The sequence below is a fragment of the Lepus europaeus genome, chromosome 7 (assembly GCF_033115175.1).
Source record: "Lepus europaeus isolate LE1 chromosome 7, mLepTim1.pri, whole genome shotgun sequence".
Classification (NCBI taxonomy): domain Eukaryota; kingdom Metazoa; phylum Chordata; class Mammalia; order Lagomorpha; family Leporidae; genus Lepus; species Lepus europaeus.
Window position 1 is genome coordinate 107,301,846 of NC_084833.1, and position 18,888 is coordinate 107,320,733.

Below are 18,888 nucleotides of genomic sequence, written 5' to 3' on the forward strand. Positions count from 1 at the left end.
GGGGGTGGCGGCGAGATTGACTGCTAGTAACCTCTCACTGCTGCAGTGAGCAGCAGCCTCGGCGGCACCCGCAGCCCCGGCCGCCGCCCCTCCCATCCATCTCGGCGCTGTGACAGGTGGGAACTTCACGCTCAGGTCACGTGTCTTGGCTGGCTAACCTACTTACCCCTCGAAGACGCAGGGGCGGGGGCAGGCAGGGGCCGAGAGGGATTGTCTGAGAAGGGGGCAGAGCAGGGGAGAGTCGCCCCTCGCGGGGACTGAGCTGCGGGCTTGGGATGCAGGGCGAAGGCGCCCGTGGGAGAAGGGGCCGCAGGCAGATGCCTGCCCTGGACACAGGTGCCTGCACGGAAGGCCCGAAGCTGGCTGGGTGAAGAGACTCCTGCAGTGGGGGCAGCAGAGCTCCGGGTACCACTGTGACCTGGGGGCTGGCTGCCCGCGAGCTCCCTCCGCGCAAGCCCCTGCCCTTCCTAGCCACGACCTCCCCCTCGGAGCGGACGGTGCGAGGGAGAGGGGTGTCCCAGTGCCCTCAGACTGCCGCTGTGGTGGAAGCCTTTGTGCCCAGTTCGGGGATTTGGGCGGGACGCTGAGCTCAAGGACGGGAGCTGAGGGAAACGGGCTCACGACGCCTCGAGGACGATGGCATCCGCTCCCCGTCCCCGCCGAGCGGCTCCAGCCCTCCCTTCCTCACTGCCCCCGAGGCGGCCTGTCGCCGCCAACTTGCGGTCCTGCATCCACAAATGCGCCCCCCGCGCCGCGCTCGCCGGCGCCATCCTCGCCCCCCGCGGGCTGCGGGCGGTGCGGGCCCTTTAAGAGCAGCGGGCCCGGCGAGCAGTGGCTTGGAGGAGAGCGCAGTCGCCCGGCGGGCTCGGGAGGACGGAGCGCCGGGGACCGGGCTCGGGGAACCGGGTGTGCGCAGCCGAGCGGAGTCGGGGGCAGGACCCCAACCGCCCCTCCCCAACCTGGTCGTCTTCTCCGACCCGAGGCCCGGCCTCCCTGCCGCCCACCCCGCCCCGGCCCCGCCCCGGCCCGGGCGGCCGGGATCCGGAGCCGGGACGCGGGTGCCGCAGCCCGAGGCAGGTAAGGAGGGCCCGTGGTCTGCGTCCCCGGCCCGCGGCGGCGCCCAGAGGCGCGGCCCGCACGGCCCGGGGGCGCGTCAAGGTGACTAGGCATCGGCGGCGGCGGCGGCCGAGCCCGCGGTGGGGGGCGGGGGGCGCTGCGGGGGCCGCGGGGCTTTGAGTCCGGGGGGCGCGCCTGTCTCTGGGGAGAACCCCGGGCACGCCGGCCCGCGGCGTCCGCGGGAGGGGCCGGCCGGGGTGTCGCGCCCCGCGGTGGGGAGGGGTCGCAGCGGGAGGCCCGGAGCTGCCCTTCTCGGGCTCCCCGGGCCACCCTGTTCCCCCTGTCCCCGGGACCTCCTGGCGGGCAGCTTCGGCCGCCGGCCCCTCCCCCCACGCCACCCGTCGGGTCCCCAGGGGCTGCTGGCCCGCAGGGTAAGGAGATTAGAGCCCGAGCCGGGGCGGAGAGGACGGAGCGGATGAAGGCTTGGAGGGGCCGGGCTGGGGCGGGGGCTGCCCGGGACAGGGGAGAGATCCGGACGAAGCGGCGCCGCGTGGGGAGTGGGGGTCGGGGGGCGCGGATGCCCGGGCCGTGGGGAGCGAGGGGCCAACAGTTGCCGACCTGCCCTGAGCACCAAGGAGGCGCGGGCAGCACCGGGCAGGCGGGGAGCTTGGGGCGGCGGCGGGGGTCCGCCCCGACTGAGCCAGCCCTCTCCTGCAGGCCGGGGCGCGGCGTGATGGCGGAGAAGGCGCTGGAGGCCGTGGGCTGTGGACTAGGGCCGGGGGCCGTGGCCATGGCCGTTGCGCTGGAGGATGGGGCGGAGCCCCCGGTGCTGACCACGCACCTGAAGAAGGTGGAGAACCACATCACAGAAGCCCAGCGCTTCTCTCACCTGCCCAAGCGCTCGGCCGTGGACATCGAGTTCCTGGAGCTGTCCTATTCCGTGCGGGAGGGGCCCTGCTGGCGCAAACGGGGTAGGGTGCGGGGGTCCCCCACGAGCTGCCTCTGCTGGAGTCTCAGGCCTGAGAGTCCCCTGCTGCGGGACCCCTGCCCCTCCCCGGGTGGCCAAGCCCCTCCCTCCCTGTGGCAGCTGGGGTGCCAGGGTCTGTGCTCCCCACACCTGTGAGCTCTGCCCGGTCCACCAGGTCCTTGGCAGGTCCTTGATGAGTTTGAGTGTTTGTGTGTGGGGAGGGGTCCTGCCTGGGAGGACTGGCATGCTTGGCACACCCTGGGGTCCCTTCCTAAGATGCTGTCACTGCTGTCACCTCACTCGGTTCTTGCCACAGTCCACTGAAACAGGAAGGGTGGAGGTCTGGAAGGGTGGGTGTCGTCCTCCCGTCACTCACACGGGAGCCCAGGCTCAGGGAAGTTGAGTAGCTTCACCGATGTCCTCGCATGGTTAACAAGCACAGAGCTGGGGCCAGAAGCTGGGCCAAGCGGCCCCTGTCTCCGCCTCCCGGCCATCAGCACAGACTGTCTCCAAGCGGCCCCTAACCTACCTGGGTAGCTCCAGCTGGGAACAGAGAAGCTCGGTTTGTTTCCGGGAGCCTGGGTGTGGGCCAGGGGTGGAGCTGGGCCATTGTTCTCTGGGATTTGAGAAATAGGTTTGGGATGCTTCAGAGCGGGGCTCAGCCTGAGCTGGCTCCGCACTCTCCACCCTCCCTCCCGTGAGTGAGTGACCGCCAGGTCTGGGGCTGCGCCGAGGGGAGCTGAGGCAGGAGGGCTCCCTTCCCGGTAATCAGCCTCTCTCTGGTTGAGCACAGCTCTAGGCAGGTGTTCTGTGCCGAGGAAGAACCATGGCTGGCTGGGCACTCCCCAGCTGCTGCCACCCATCAGGCCCACGCTGACCACCCCGACGGGCCTTCCCGCTCTTGGACGTCGTCCATCCCACTCTGCTGTCCCATCTCACGGCCCCTCCTCGGCCCTCTGCTTCCCCCCACTCCGCTCCTCTTTGCCTTGAGGTCAGAAAGCAGCTGGAGATGGGCATGGGTTGGGGAGGCTCCTGCATTTCCCAGGTTTGTCATTGGTCTCCCCTAGCTACACACGGCGTTCTGCGTATTTTTCAGAGCGCTTTCCTATTAATTGTTATTAAGGATCTCACTCCATATTTGTCCCAGTCCCACGAAGGCCTTGGGAGGGGATGCGCCCACCCTTCTTTAACAGCTTAGGGACCCACAGGAGTCGGGGCCGGCAGGACTAGACTGCAGCTGTCTGTCCAGCACGTGGCCTGGCGGGAGCCCAGGGACACGGGGCCCTAGCCACCTGGTGGCTGAGTGGCCTGGGGCGGGCTGTCTGCCCCAGTCTGCCTCCTGTCCCCATGTGTAAACAGAAGAGCACCCTGGCTCTGCTGGAAGTGCTTTGTGCAGGCAAGTGTAAGATGAGATCTGTGCTGGGATTGCATGAGGGGAGGGCTCCTCCCTGCCCATTTCCTCCCTGCAAAAGGGATCACTTCCTGTGAGTGCCTGTGAAAGGCAGGGGCTGGAGTGCACACACACACACACACACACCCTCCACCGTCTCTCTGTCTGGGAGGGAGGATGCCCGAGGCAGGGCGTTACAGCCCATGACGCCCCCTTTCCAGTAAAGAACTTGCTGTGTGACCTTGGGTGAGTCGCTGGATGTCTCTGGGCCCCAGTTGCCTCATCTGTGTTGGTACAGAGCAGCTGAAGTAATGCGCACCATCTGGGTGGGATTGGAGCCCAGCAGTAGGAGAGCCTGATTCCCTGTGTGACGGGTGACGTCCAGAGCAGAGCCCTGAGCGTAGTGGTGGGCAGGCATTAAATAAGACAGTACTTCAGGGCCTGCTCAAGAGCCGGCGTGCAGCGGGTAGTGGGCTCCGGGGGGGTTGGCAGAGGTGAGGGGAGGTGCTGGGCCAGGTGAGGGCTGCAGCCCCATCTAGGCATTTCTGCCCCCTGTCCTCTGGATTGCTTTCTATGTATGCAGGTACTCCAAAACGTTCCCAGAAAATGCGATTATAGGATACTTGTTTTGGTGCAAAAAACTTTGAAATCCATGCAGTTACTCATAATGCACTTTCCATGAACTTTTTGAAGTACCCTCGTATATCTGCTTTTATACAATGGAGATTTTCTTTCTTTCTTTCTTCCTTTCTCTCTCTCTCTCTCTCTCTCTCTCTCTCTCTCTCTCTCTCTCTCTCTCCCTCCCTCCCTCCCTCCCTTCTTTCTTTCTTTCTTTCTTTCAGATTATTTTATTTACTTGAGAGGTAGAGTTACAGAGAGAGGGAGAGGGAGAGGCAAATAGAGAGGTCGTCCATCCGTTGGTTCACTCCCCAAATGGCTGCAATGGCCAGAACTGGGCCAATCCGAAGCCAGGAGCCAGGAGCTTCTTCCGGCCATCCTCTACTGCTTTCCCAGGCCACAGCAGAGAGTTGGATCAGAGGTGGAACAGCCGGGACTTGAACCAGTGCCCATATGGGATGCTGGTATTGCAGGCGGCGGCTTTACCTGCTACGCCACAGCACTGGCCCCAAAATGTCACTTTTTAAAATGCTCTCCATGTGCTAAGCATGGTGTCATGTACATCACGGGTGTCCTCCCACTGAGTCTTTACAAAAACGTTATGAGATGGGTACGTATCCTCATTTTACAGATGAGGGACCTGGAGCTCAGAGAGTTAAGCAGCTTGCCTGAGGTCACACAGCTGGTAAGTGCGGAGCCAGAATTTGAACCCAGATCCACCTAACTCCATTCTGGGGCTCTTAATGCGTGTGCTGCCTCCTTATGAATGGATGGTGAGATTTTACTGAGCCATGTTAGGGGCTGGAGAGACAAGCCTGGCAGGCAGAGAGAGCACAAGGAAGGCTTTCTCAGGATGAAGCATCGCTCTAAGAAGGCACACATGTAGAACCAACACTTACTGGGCACCTACTGCATGCCACATGGCCTGCTGAGGTTTCGAAGAGCAATCAGACACAAACCCCGCCCCAGATGCACGTGCTGCTGTGGAGACACAGGGAAGCCTTCCTGGAGGGGGTGAGACGGTGGTGCCATGATTACAGAAGAGAGCCTGGGTCTTCCCAGACCTGCATCCCCTCTCCACGCCCGTGAGATGCGTGGGTTTGTGCAGAAGAGGCTCGTCCTCTCTGGCACTTCGGCGGTAGTGGTGGTCATTTGTAGGTGACCAGGATGAGAGAGTGGGGCTTGCTGGTGGGCTCTGAGGGTCGCTCCTCTGTCCTGACCCAACCACACTGAGCAGGGGCCATGGCCGATTGTGCTGAGAGCCATGGCTGCTCCCAAGAGGCTCAGCAGTGCCTGCGTTTGCTGTAGCCTTGGCCAAAGATCCCCGCCTTGCCCACCGCAGGTTATAAGACCCTCCTCAAGTGCCTGTCGGGCAAATTCTGCCGTCGGGAGCTCATCGGCATCATGGGCCCCTCGGGGGCAGGCAAGTCCACGTTCATGAACATCTTGGCAGGATACAGGTGAGAGGATGAGCACGGGGTGAGGTGGGGTCAGGGCCCGGGGAACAAGGGTCCCTAGGGGCACGCTGCATCTCCACGCGACACCCCCCCCCCCCCAGGGAGTCAGGAATGAAGGGGCAGATCCTGGTGAACGGGAGGCCGCGGGAGCTGAGGACCTTCCGGAAGATGTCCTGCTACATCATGCAAGACGATATGCTGCTGCCGCACCTCACCGTGCTGGAAGCCATGATGGTGAGGCCCGCGGCCCTGCCCTGCCTCTCCTCTCCTCCCCGCTGCCTGGCCCCTCCAGCCACCCCCGTCTCACCTCCTCTCTGGGCCCCAGGTCTCTGCCAACCTGAAGCTGAGCGAGAAGCAAGAGGTGAAGAAGGAGCTGGTGAGTGGGGGAGGGGAGGCAAGGGGCCAGCTGCCCAGCGTGGGGGTGGGAGCGTGGTGGCCAAGGCTGGGGCCCGTGGGCTTCAGAAAGGTGCATGGAAGATGGGAGGCATGGGGGGCGCCTGCGGGAAGCAGACTCTGATCTGCTCTTGGGGGCTGGGGCGGAGCCAGGTGACAGAAATTCTGACGGCGCTGGGCCTGCTGAGCTGCTCCCACACGAAGACCGCCCTGCTCTCCAGCGGGCAGAGGAAGCGCCTGGCCATCGCCCTGGAGCTGGTCAACAACCCGCCCGTCATGTTCTTTGACGAGCCCACCAGGTAGTCCTCCCCTGCCACTCCTCCCGGCACCCTGTCTCACGTGGGGGTCAGCGTCTCTGTTGGCAGCCTCCTGCGGCCAAGGAGAGGGCTTCTCCTTCCTTCCGTGCCCACCGATCCTGCCGCCAGGCAGGGCCCCGGGTGCCTCCTTGGCCAGGGCCCCCTCTCCTGTGTCCCCGCACTGTTAGCCACCACGCCCTGTTGCCCCCAGATGGCCCTGCCCCATCCTTCCCCAGGGCCAGTGCTAGCGAGCCGGACAGCACCAGCGGACTCGGAGCGCCTCGTGTCTGGTCCCTTCCAGCCAGCCCCCATCCGCGAGTACTTTGTAAAAGCCCAGTCTGGCAGGCCCCACGCCCCTGCTGGAAGGTATGCGGCGCCTCTGCTTGCTGCCAGGACACAGGCAGGTGCCTCTCCGAACCTCCTTCTCCGGCCTCACGTCTTGTATTTTACGCTCTAATAATGCCGAGGCCTTGCAATTCCTTGGTCAAACCATGTGTTTCCTACCCCCAAGCTGTGCCCATGCTGAGTCTTCAGCCTAGACTGCCCTTCAACGTGGCGCCTCCCCTTGCGCTGTCGTCTGGCTCAGCTCTGCCCTCAGCCAGGCTCCCTCAAGACAGCTGCGTCCCCCCAGCTCCCCGTGTCGCTACACCACTTTCCATCAACCTCCGATCACCTGTGCACTTGTCCATCTCTCCCTCCAGCCCAGAGTCAAGGTCTCGTTCATGCACCATTAGTAATCCCAGTGCCTGGAATACAAGGGTGCTCGGTATATGCCTGTGAAGCTGAGCAGTGGGCACCTGCGCGTGCCTGAAGCATACAGGACCTCCAGGAAAAGGGGGTGGCCAGAGATTCCTTCCTGCGGGCCCCGCCCCTTTTACTTATTTATTTTTATAGGTTTATTTTATTTATTTGAAAGTCAGCATTACACACACACACACACACAGAACGATCTTCCATCCACTGGTTTGTTTCCCAAAATACCACAATGGGTGGAGCTGAGCCAATTGGAAGCCAGGATCCAGGAGCTTCTTCCAGGTCTCCTATGTGGGTGCAGGAGCCCAAGCACTTGAGCCATCTTCTGCTGCTTTCCCAGGCCATCAGCAGGGAGCTGGATCTGAAGTGGAGCAGCCGGGACTTGAACTGGTGCCCTTATGGGATGGTGTTGCAGGCGGTGGCTTTACCCACTATGCCTCAGTGTGAGCCCTGGGCTCCACCCCTTTCACAGCCGCTGCCCCAGCCCCAGATGCTCCCCTCTCTCGGCCCTGCCCACCTCACCGGGCACCCTGCTGGCCTCTCTCTGCACAGCGGTCTGGACAGTGCCTCTTGTTTCCAAGTGGTGTCCCTCATGAAGTCCCTGGCCCACGGAGGCCGTACCATCATCTGCACCATCCACCAGCCCAGTGCCAAGCTCTTTGAGATGTTTGACAAGGTGAGTGTCTTGGGCCTCAAAGAAGACTGGCCTGAGACGAGGGGACCCAGGGGCCATGCAAGGTGCTGGCGGGGCCCCGGCCAGCCTGCTGGTTGTGTTTCTCACACTTCGCTTTCTGCCTCAGCTCTACATCCTGAGCCAGGGTCAGTGCATCTTCAAGGGCGTGGTCACCAACCTCATCCCCTACCTGAAGGGGCTCGGCTTGTACTGCCCCACCTACCACAACCCCGCCGACTTCAGTGAGTTGGGGCTGGGATGCCCGCTGTGGGCTGACCCTGGGGCTCGGGGCGCCCGCCTTCCCCACACATCCCAGGAGGGCTGACTTCCCCCGTGAGAGAGGCGGGTGGGTCTTGGCTGACCCCCGCTCTCTGTCCCGCAGTCATCGAGGTGGCGTCGGGCGAGTATGGAGACCTGAACCCCATGCTGTTCAGGGCTGTGCAGAATGGGCTGTGCGCCATGGCTGAGAAGAAGAGCAGCCCCGAGAAGAACGAGGCCCCTCACCCCTGCCCCCCCTGTCCTCCGGTGAGTGTGAGTGCAGAGGTGGGAGAGGAGAGGAGAGCACGCGCAGCGGTCCTGCCAAAGACACTGTCCCTCAGAGCCGCCGCAGCCGCTGGGTGCTAGGAAGAAGCCGGGGCTTGGGACAGACCTGCACGAGCAGCGGTGTGGCCCTGGGCGCCTAGCAGCGGTGTGGCCCTGGGCGTCGAGCTTCGAGCTTCGAGCTTCGAGCTTCGAGCTTTGGTGTGCTCGTTCACTTATTCTTTGAAGTCATGTTGAGCACCTGTAGTGTGTTGTCCTCCGATTCCAGATACCACGCCCCTCAGCCCCGGGGCCAGGGCGGCTCTGAGCTGCAGGTGGTGACACTTGCCCCGCAGGGTTAGGGGGGACTAAGCAGATGATGGCAGGAAGCCCCAGCGCTGTAGTTAGTGCTGCAGGCATTTGCCAGGGCCAGTTCTTCCCCCGCTGAGCTACTAAAACTTTCCAATACCAGAAGGGTTACTTAGTGTTACCAGTCTTGCATTTTTAAAGCAGAAACCATTTTACTTACTTTTTTTTTTTTTTTTAAGATTTATTTGAAAGGCAGAGTTACAGAGGCGGGGGGGGGGGTGCGGGGAGAGGCAGAGAGAGAGAAATGTTCCATCATTTGGTTCACTTCCCAAATGGCTACAATGATCAGGGCTGGGCCAGCCCGAAGCCAGGAGCCAGGAGCTTCTTCTGGGTCTCCCATGTGGGTGCAGGGACCTAAGGACTTGGTCCATCTTCTATTGCTTTCCCAGGCACATTAGCAGGGAGCTGGATAGGAAGTGGAGCAGCCAGGACTTGAACTTGTGCCTATATGGAATGCTGCTATGACACAGCACCTGCCCCTTACTTATTTTTAAAGTTTTTTTTTTTAAAAAGATTTATTTATTTTATTTGAGAGGTAGAGTTACAGACAGTGAGAGGGAGAGACAGAGAGAGAGGTCTTCCCTCTGTTGGTTCACTCCCCAGTTGGCTGCAACAGCTGGAGCTATGCCAATCTGAAGCCAGGAGCCAGGAGGTTCTTCCCGGTCTTCCACGGGTGCAAGGGCCCAAGCACTTGGGCCATCCTCCACTGCTTTCCCAGGCCATAGCAGGGAGCTGGATGGGAAGTGGAGCAGCTGGGACTAGAACTGGCGCCCATATGGGATGCCAGTGCCGCAGGCAGAGGATTAACCTACTGTGCCACAGTGCTGGCCCCTGTTTTTAAAAGTTTTAAACATTGGCCGGCGCCACGGCTCACTAGGCTAATCCTCCACCTTGCGGCTCCGGCACACCGGGTTCTAGTCCCGGTCGGGGCACCGATCCTGTCCCGGTTGCCCCTCTTCCAGGCCAGCTCTCTGCTGTGGCCAGGGAGTGCAGTGGAGGATGGCCCAAGTGCTTGGGCCCTGCACCCCATGGGAGACCAGGAGAAGCACCTGGCTCCTGCCATCGGATCAGCGCGGTGCGCCGGCCGCAGCGCGCTACCGCGGCGGCCATTGGAGGGTGAACCAACGGCAAAAGGAAGACCTTTCTCTCTGTCTCTCTCTCTCTCACTGTCCACTCTGCCTGTCAAAAAAAAAAAGTTTTAAACATTTATTTTTATTTTTTGTTGAGATGCAAAGAAGGGCAGAGAGAGAGAGAGAGGTCCCAACAGCCAGTTTACTTCCCAAGTGCATGGGAGCCAGGAACTCAATCCAGGTCCCCCATGTGGGTGGCAGGGACTCAACAACGTGCTGCCTCCCAGGGTGTGCACTGGCAGGAAGCTGGGATCTGAAGCAGAACTGGTACGCAAACCCAGGCGCTCTCATATGGGATGGAGATGCCCCACTGACAGCGTAGCTGCTAAGCCAAAGCCCACCCTATTATTGTCATTGCTGTCATTATTATCATTAAGTAATATTAATGTGAAATGGGTGGCATAGATGAATTATACAATGGTACCTTCAAAAACTCATAGAGATTGGGATTAAAAGATAAGTTTATTTTGGTGCAAAAACGTTGAAATCCATTAATGGTGTCTTCGTAATACTCAGTTTCCACGAACTTTGCGATAACCCTTGTACACTTCGGGTTAGTGCTTTTCAATGCTTTAAAGATGCAACTGGGATTCCTTGGCTACTGTTCCATCTCCCCCCTCCCAGGTGTTCACTCCCTCCTCGCCTCTCTCAATAAATCTCTCTGCGATTCGCACCCCTCAGCCCAGCTTCCCGCTACCCAACCCAGTGGTGGAGGGTTCTCCTGCAGACCTGGAGGACCCCTGCCCTGGGGCCGGGCTCAGCATTGCCCATTCCCCAGGCCGGGCCAGGCTCACCTGAGCCAATTTTCTTTCCCCAGGAAGTGGATCCCATCGAGAGCCACACCTTTGCCACCAGCACCCTCACGCAGTTCTGCATCCTCTTCAAGAGAACCTTCTTGTCCATCCTCAGGGACACGGTGAGGCGTTGGGTCGGGGGAGAGGAAGCTGCCATCAGCCCATAGGCCTGGCCCTTTGGGCTGGAAGATCCCGGCACCTGTCGGTCTGTGTGCCTGGGAAGCTCCAACCCCCGGATGGCCTGCCCATCGCAGGGCTGTGACGCATCCCGTGTCCTCTCGGCGACCCTTCCCACAGGTCCTGACCCACCTGCGGTTTGTGTCCCACGTGGTTATTGGCGTGCTCATCGGTCTCCTCTACCTGCACATCGGCGACGATGCCAGCAAGGTCTTCAACAACACCGGCTGCCTCTTCTTCTCCATGCTGTTCCTCATGTTTGCTGCCCTTATGCCGACTGTGCTTACCTGTGAGCTGAGCTGCCCGGGGCATGGGGCGTGCGGGAGGGGCGGGGTGTCAGCCAGCTGTGCCTGATCTGCCTGTGTCCACAGTCCCCTTGGAGATGGCAGTCTTCATGAGGGAGCACCTCAACTACTGGTACAGCCTCAAAGCGTATTACCTGGCCAAGACCATGGCCGATGTGCCCTTTCAGGTGAGCTTCAGCCCCGCCCCCACTGCCTCCATGCTGTCTTGTTCCCTCCATCACTTAGCAGGTGGGTGGTGAGGACCTGCCGTGCACCAGGTCTGTACTAGCACTGATAGATAGCTCTGATAGAGCCTTGAGCTCACGAGCTGACGTTTTAGTGGAAACAACTAGCAACCACCGGAAGATGCTGCCGAGGGCAACCTTACAAATGACTCCCTGTAAGACCATCGGAGGCAGCAGACAATCAGTAGACCCCGGGGCCTGCTGCCGCATGCTAGCTGCACGTCTCCCTTTGTTTCAGTGCCCCATCTGTAAAGGGGGTGACGAGAGGACCTCCTGCAGGATTCTTTATGAGAAGTAAATGACTATGAGGAAATCTTAGAACAGTGCGTGGCATATATGAAGCACTCAATAAATGTTAGCTGCTTTCTTTCCTTTTTTTTTTTTTTTAAGGCTTACTTATTTATTTGAAAGGCAGTTACAGAGAGGCAGAGGCAGAGAGAGAGGTCTTCCATCCACTGGTTCACTCCCCAGATGGCCTCAATGGCCGGAGCTGCACCAATCCAAAGCCAGGAGCCAGGAGCTTCTTCCAGGTCTCCCATACAGGTGCAGAGGCCCAAGGACCTGGGCCATCCTCCACTGCTTTCCCACGCCATAGCAGAGAGCTGGATCGGAAATAGAGCAGCTGGGACTTGAACCAGCACCTACATGGGATGCCGGCACTGCAGGCAGTGGCTTTACTCATTACGCCACAGCGCCGGCTCCCCAGTCGGTTTCTTGTTATGACTACCACCACCATGTTCTGAGCACCAGGGCTGCCAATCATCCCCAGGCACCTGCATGTTAGGAGGGGGCACTCCTTCCTCAGGGGGTGGCTCCTGTGCTGTGCCAGGTCCCATGACAACAACACAGGCTGGATCTTGGCCTGCGGTTGGGCACATACACTTGGTTCTATCCTGCTTCCATATTAAAAAAAAAAATCTATTTGTTTATTTTTTTTTTGAGAAGCAAAGAGACAGAGAAAGTCCCTCCCACTGGTTTACTCCCCAAATGCCTGGGAGCCAATAACTCAATCCATGTCAACCCAACCACTTGAGCCGTCACCTGCTGCTTCCCAGGGTTATTGTGCATTAGCAGGAAGCTGGAGTCAGGAGCGGAGCTGGGACTTCAACCCAGACACTGTGATATAGGCTGTGGATGTGTCCCAGCCATCATCTTTAATGCTAAGCCACGTGCTTGGATCCTGCCTGCGTCTTTTACTCTCCACCCCCCTCTCTATTGCAATTTTTTCTTATAATACTATTTCTTCTACTATTTATTTATTTGAGAGGCAGTGACTAAGAGAAAGAGATAAAGGCAGAGAAAAGAGAGATAAATAGAGACAGAGAGCTCCCATCTGCTAATTCACTCCTAAAATACCTGGAGCCAGGAACTCAATCCAGGTCTCCCATGTGAGCGGCAGGAACCCAAGTATTTGAGCCTTTGTCGCTGCCTCCCAGGGTCTACAGTGGCCGGAAGCCAGGGTCAGGAGCCAGAGCTGAGCCACCGGACCCAGGTACTCTGATGTAGGATGCAAGAGTCTTAACTTGTGTCTTTACTGCCAGGCTAGACACCTGCCCGCTCTTCTATTAAAAGGAAAATGTTTCACTGTGCATATTTGAGGTTTATAATGCTGTGCTATGGGATACAAACAGAGAGTAAAGTGTTACCATGCTGAAGCAAATGGAGGTGGCTCTCATCTCAGAGTTACTTTTCTGTGACAAGAAAATGAACATCTGAAATACACAAAACTTCAACAGGAACTCCTAATACAACAGGACTTTATTGCCTGTGGTCCTCCAGGTGTAGCTCAGATCTATAGACGTGTTGATCCTACACACAGGATATAGTCTCCTGGGGAAACCAAACAGGCTCCTAGGATGAACAACCTCAGTAACAATACAAGCACCAAGCAGGCCCAGCCAGGAAGGACTTCGGGAGCTCAGAGCAGGGAGACGTCGCTGTGTCTGAGCTGGTCAGAGCAGACCTAATGGAGCGGTGGGACTGGCAGGTGCCAGTCCACCTGGGGGACGGGGTGATGGAGAGGGTGGAGGCAGCACAGGCAGGGAACACTGCAGGCACAGGTGCTCTAGAGCTAGGGTGGAGTGGAGGGTCTTGGCCACCAGGCCCCTGGCTTGAGGTCCGCTGCCCAGCTGCGTGCCCGCCCCCCAGGTGGTGTGCCCCGTGGTGTACTGCAGCATCGTGTACTGGATGACGGGCCAGCCAGCTGAGACCAGCCGCTTCCTGCTCTTCTCAGCCCTGGCCACCGCCACGGCCTTGGTGGCCCAGTCTTTGGGGCTGCTGATCGGCGCCGCCTCCAACTCCCTACAGGTGGGGATTCCCCAGGGGGCCTTGTGAGAGGAAGCATGGGGGGCCATCAGGGGTGGACCGGTCTGTCCTGGTCACTCCTGTGATGGTCTGGCCCTCCCCCTCCCTCCAGGTGGCCACCTTCGTGGGTCCGGTCACCGCGATCCCTGTCCTCTTGTTCTCTGGCTTCTTTGTCAGCTTCAAGACCATCCCCACTTACCTACAGTGGAGCTCCTATCTCTCCTACGTCAGGTCAGTGCCCCTTCCTTCTCCTGCCCCGCAGGGGACCATGCCCAGGAGACCCCGGCTGTGCCGGGTCTGGTGCCTGCCTAACTCTCCCACGGACAGGGCGCCCTGGCTGGCTCCTGGGGATCAGAGCGCAGCAGCTGGGCTCTGGCAGTTTGCCCAGGGAGTGGACACGGCGCTCTGTCATGCTCTGACGCCCCTGCCTGCCTAGGTATGGCTTTGAGGGTGTGATCCTGACAATCTATGGCATGGAGCGAGGAGACCTGACGTGCTTGGAGGAGCGCTGCCCGTTCCGGGAGCCACAGAGCATCCTCCGGGCGCTGGATGTGGAGGATGCCAAGCTGTACATGGACTTCCTGGTCTTGGGCATCTTCTTCCTGGCCCTGCGGCTGCTGGCGTACCTCGTGCTTCGTTACCGGGTCAAGTCGGAGAGATAGAGCCTGGCTCCTGGCCTGGGCCCCAGCCCCTGCAGCTGGAAGCCCTGGGCCCCAGCCCTTTGGGGCTGTTTTAACCTTGTAGCACTGGTTGCTGGTGTGGCCACCGTCCCCTCCCCCAGCTGCTCCACAGACTGTGGTCCCAGCGAGGCCCTGGCGAGGGGCTTCAGCCTCCCCACTGCGCCCAGGAGTCTTCCCATTTGATGCAGTTTGTAGCTTCCTCCTTACTCTCTCCAACACCTGCATGCAAAGACCCCTGGGAGGCTGCCACTCTCCTCCCTGCCCTGGCACCTTCCTCTGTTGTCTGCCTAGGAGCCCAAGGCTCTCCAGGCTCCCAAGTACAACTGACCAAAGTGGCCCCCTCTGGGGGGCCCCACCACACAAGTGTTTGTAAACCGGGCAGCTCTGAAGTTGGAGTGCCAGGGCTGGGCCCTGGTGGGGTCCCCTGGAAGCCCCATTCTGGATTGGAATGGAGCAGGGAAGGACTCTGGAAGTCCCTCCTCTTCCTCACCTTTCCCCCACCCCGAGAACCTGGCTGATTTGGACAATCTGCTGAGACAGAAGCTGGATTTTCTGTCTGGGTCTCCACCCCTCATCCTGAGGATTGGAGAGACCTGGGGCCATGGGACGCCCCGCTCCCTATGCCCACCGCCTTTGGTGGGGTAGGGCCTGGTGGTACCTCTGCAATTACGTCTGTGTGCCTGTCCCACCTGCCGGCGGAACTGGAGAATGCACTTTATTCTGGGTGTGAGTGGGGGAAGGCCTGCCCCCACCGCAGGGTCTCACAAGGCTCCCTCCCCTCTCCAGAGCCGCAGACGCACACATGCGAACGGGCAATCTCAGCTCCCCACACTCGCCATTCCCTCCGGCTCGGCTCGGAGGACCAGTGCGGGCGCTGCAGGGAGGGCGGTGCCAAGCTCCTCCTGGGGATCCCACTTTGGAGACCCTCAGGAAGAGGCTGGTGCTGCCCAGGTGTCTCCAGGATCTGCGGGTGTCTCCCCTCCCTCCCCCTATCTTTCCTTCCTCCCAAGCCAAGGGTGGCACGGGGCGCTAGCTCCCTGGAGTTCAGGACCCAACACAAGCACAAGCATGGGCATCCGTTGGCCTTGGCCACCATCACCCCATGGCTCTCCTTTTGTGCTCCAATCTGGCGTTCTCATCCCCCACCCCTCCCCCGGCCGCTTGCTGCTCATTCAAAGTCCTGCCCATGTCTCTCCAGCCCTTGCCGTCAGCAGGTGGCCCACGGGCATCAGAGCAGCACGCCCTGAGCACCAGGTGGCAGACGCACGCAGAGCGAGCTGCTCACTGTCCTGGTGGGTGCAGGCGCAGGTGCCCTCTGATCTCCCCTCTGTCCAGGGCTCCCCTTCACACCCGTACGAGGACCTCTCTCCCCTCCCTCACCCTGCCACAGGTTCTTCTCCTCACACAGAGATGCCAGTTGTATTTGTGGGATTTCACCCATTATTAATAAAACCTATATTTATACAGTATGCAGTGTGCAAATGTGGCTCTGCCACCTGCTGCTGTGGCTGGGGGGGGGGGCTGTCAAAGCACTTGGCAGGATCCCGGTGGCTTTCAGAAATCTGTGCAGGGGCTGCTGTGTCCCAGGTAGGTGCCAAGATAGTGAATGTGTATCTTGTGAAATATTTGTCCATGCTTCCCACCGTACAGCTGCTCATGTTTGTTATCTCAAAGGAGTCCCATGCTAACTCTGCATGAGCCCTCATGACAACCCATTTTGCAGATAATAGAATTGAGACTTGAGTTAAGGAACTTGGTAAAGGCTCTCAGTTGGTGGAGGAGGGACTAGAACTGGAGAGCAGGTCTTCTCCCTCCAGACTTCTCATTCTTTCAAAAATTAATTAATTAATACTTTAATTTTATTTGAAAGGTAGAGAGACAGAAAGAGATAAATCTTCCCTCTGTTGTTCCACTTCCTAAATGCTTGCAGCAGCCGGACTAGACTAGGCTGGAGCCCGAAGCTCAGAACTCAGTCTGGGTCTCCCTCATTGGGGGCAGGGGCCCGAGTCCTTGAACCATCACTGCTGCCTCCTAGGATGCACATTAACAAGAAGTCAGATCAGAAGTGGAGGTGGGACTTGAACCAGGGACCCCCCCCATGAGATGTGGAAGTGCCAGGGGTGCCTTCACGGCTGCGCAAACGCCTCCCCCCAGAATACTCATCCTTGCATTGGTCAACGACCCTTGCTCATGATGCAGGTGCACGCTGCGTGTGGGGCCCAGTGTTTGTTGCTAGGGTGTATTTCTGTCTGAGTGACGCACAGTTCTCTCCAACACTCATGAGCCCTGGTTGTGCCATGAGGACAGAGGAGGACGATGAGGACCAGCAGAGATCTTGCAGCCTCCTCCCTAGGACCGGAGTGGCAGGACAGAGGGGAGGACGCCCTGGGAATGCCTGGTGCCCTGGGAGAGAGGGGCAGGCTGTGAGGCAGGAAGACACAGGCCGTCGGCTTCCTGCATGGGGCAGCCTGCTCAGGTCGTGGCGCCCTCCTGAGCTCACTCTGGCTCTCCCCCTCCCTACTCCTCTTTCCCCCTGGGCCACACTTACCAGGACGAGCCACCGGCTGCCAGGACTGCCGCGGGCTTTGACTACCAGGAGTCTGGGGTATGCAAACGTCCAGGGGCCTTTGAGGAAGGGTGGCAGGGTGACCCAGGACACAGCTCAGTGCTGCCTCCTCTTCGATCCTGGGCCAGAGATCAAGGCTGAAGGAAGGGCCTGGAATCAACCCTGCCAGCTGCGTGGAACACGGGGGTTGTGCGCAGGCAGAGCCAAGTTCCTTGGGCTGGGCTAGTGTCCAATCTGGGTATGGTTGGGTGCTTCCCTGGAGATGGCCTAACTTTGTCTCTTACAGGTCTGGGATGGAGGGGTCTCTGGAAAAGGATAAACATTTAAAATGCACACACACTTTTTTTTTTTTCTGTAAAGAAAGACATTTATTTGAAAGGCAGAGTTAGAAAGAAGGAGAGACAGAGGGATCTGCTGGTTCACCCCCCAGATGGCTGCAACAGCCCAGGCTGGGCCAAGGCTGGAGCCAGGAGCCAGGAGCTCCATCCAGAGTCTCCCATGTGGGTGCAGGGCAAGCATTTGGATCATCTTCTGCTGCTTTCCCAGGTGCATTAGCAGGGAGCTGGATTGGAAGTAGAGCAGCCCAGCTCAAATAGGCGCCCGTATGGGATGCCAGCATCTCAGGCAGCAGCTTAACCTGCTGCGCCACAGCGCCAGCCCCAAATTCACACATTTATAAGTGGCCCTCCCGCCCTTCCCCTGGTCTAAAGGCAATGAACATTCCAGAGCCGGCAAGGGCACAGAGAACACGTGTAGAGTGGCTCATGTATTTCCAAAGGGAGCACTTTTTTTTTCTTTTTGACAGGCAGAGTGGACAGTGAGAGAGAAAGGTCTTCCTTTACCGTTGGTTCACCCTCCAATGGCCGCTGCGGCCGGTGCGCTGCAGCGGGCGCATCGCGCTGATCCGAAGACAGGAGCCAGGTGCTTCTCCTGGTCTCCCATGGGTGCAGGGCCCAAGCACCTGGGCCATCCTCCACTGCACTCCCTGGCCACAGCAGAGAGCTGGACTGGAAGAGGGGCAACTGGGACAGAATCCGGCGCCCCGACCGGGACTAGAACCCGGGGTGCCGGTGCCGCAGGTGGAGGATTAGCCAAAGGGAGCACTTTTAATCCCTACAGCAACCCTGCGAGTCCGCTACGATGAGCATTACCATTTTCTGCTTTTGCAGAGAAGGGAATGAGGCGTGGAAACATGACAGAGCATGCTCTCACGGTCCTGTGCTCTTGTCCCTTGACCCCTGCCACTCCGCCCGCGATTCCCGGGAACCTGCCCTTAGTGTGTTCAGAAATGGGCTCCGACCTGCCTGAACGCAGCCACCTCCTCTGGGTCAGGGCCGGTGCTGGAGGGCAGCGCTCACACGCAGCTCTGAAGTCAGACGTGGAGGTCATGACTCAGAGGCCAAATTACATGTTATTAATGAAACAAGGCTGTCCTGCCTGGGGGGGGGGGGGGGGGGCGGGGCAGCTCTCTCGGAGCCGGGTCCAGTGCCTGCAGCCTGATGACCCTTTGCCTCGCATGGTTGGGCAGGGAGACTGAAGCTAGAGGAGTCTCTCCGGCCCCCAGTGTCACCCCAGAGCCCACAGTCGGCGGCCGGCTTTATGTGCCCTCCCCTTCCCATGTCCTTCCTCTTAAAGAAATTATCTTAAAATGCAAATTGCCAGTGTTCCCATTGCTTGGAGTGCCCTGCCCTTCCCTGACTTTTTTCTGTAACGTCCAGCTCACATGTCACCTCCTGTGCCAGATGCCGTTGGAAGCTTCCTCTTCTGGGCTTGCTTTCCCAACCAGTTCCGTTGCATCCTGTGTAAATGCGGTGGTTGGTCCCGCTGGAAGGGAGCCACTGCGGTCGGGTTCTGCATGCCTTGCTCTCGTTGCCAGTCCGCTGCCTAGGTCTGGGCTGGGCCTGGGAGGGTGCTCAGGCCTAGCCTGACACCTTGCTTTCAATGAATGAGCAAACGTCTCAATGAAACATCAAGGTTGTTTCTCATCCAGTTGGAGGGTAGAGTTCACAAAGCCCTTGCACCTGTTCCAGGCACTGGGCACACCGAGGGTTGGTGTGGAGGTGCGCCCTGGCTGGGGGTGGTGGGTGGCTCCTCCTCAGCCAGGTCAGGTGAGCCCTGGGTGTTCCTTGTGTGCAAGCACAGTGATAAGGGTGGGACCCGGAAGCCCCCAGGCTGGGTGGTGACTGAGCGTCAGACAGGAAGGGCAGGTTGGGATGG

At 59.5% G+C, this 18,888-nt stretch overlaps 1 protein-coding gene across 2 annotated transcripts; it reads left to right on the forward strand.

Moving 5' to 3' along the window:
• Window positions 1-1,786: 1,786 nt before the first annotated feature.
• Window positions 1,787-15,562, forward strand: ABCG4 (ATP binding cassette subfamily G member 4). Of its 2 annotated transcripts, XM_062198391.1 has the most exons (14): window positions 1,787-2,027; window positions 5,374-5,491; window positions 5,590-5,722; window positions 5,814-5,864; window positions 6,035-6,180; window positions 7,483-7,606; window positions 7,731-7,845; window positions 7,986-8,128; window positions 10,439-10,537; window positions 10,713-10,881; window positions 10,964-11,064; window positions 13,270-13,428; window positions 13,538-13,656; window positions 13,862-15,562. In XM_062198391.1, the coding sequence occupies exons 1-14, from the start codon at window positions 1,790-1,792 to the stop codon at window positions 14,085-14,087; spliced, it is 1,941 nt and encodes a 646-aa protein (XP_062054375.1). In that variant the 5' UTR covers window positions 1,787-1,789; the 3' UTR covers window positions 14,088-15,562. The 2 variants fall into 2 exon arrangements, with proteins under 2 accessions (XP_062054375.1, XP_062054376.1); XM_062198392.1 differs by lacking the exon at window positions 13,270-13,428.
• Window positions 15,563-18,888: the final 3,326 nt, after the last annotated feature.

Bases quoted from the DNA above. Each gene is read 5' to 3' on its own strand.
- ABCG4 (XM_062198391.1), top strand. From the start codon at position 1,790: ATGGCGGAGAAGGCGCTGGAGGCCGTGGGCTGTGGACTAGGGCCGGGG. The intron at 10,882-10,963 runs GTGAGCTGAGCT...CTGTGTCCACAG, and splicing joins TATGCCGACTGTGCTTACCT to TCCCCTTGGAGATGGCAGTC. The intron at 13,429-13,537 runs GTGGGGATTCCC...CCCTCCCTCCAG, and splicing joins CCGCCTCCAACTCCCTACAG to GTGGCCACCTTCGTGGGTCC.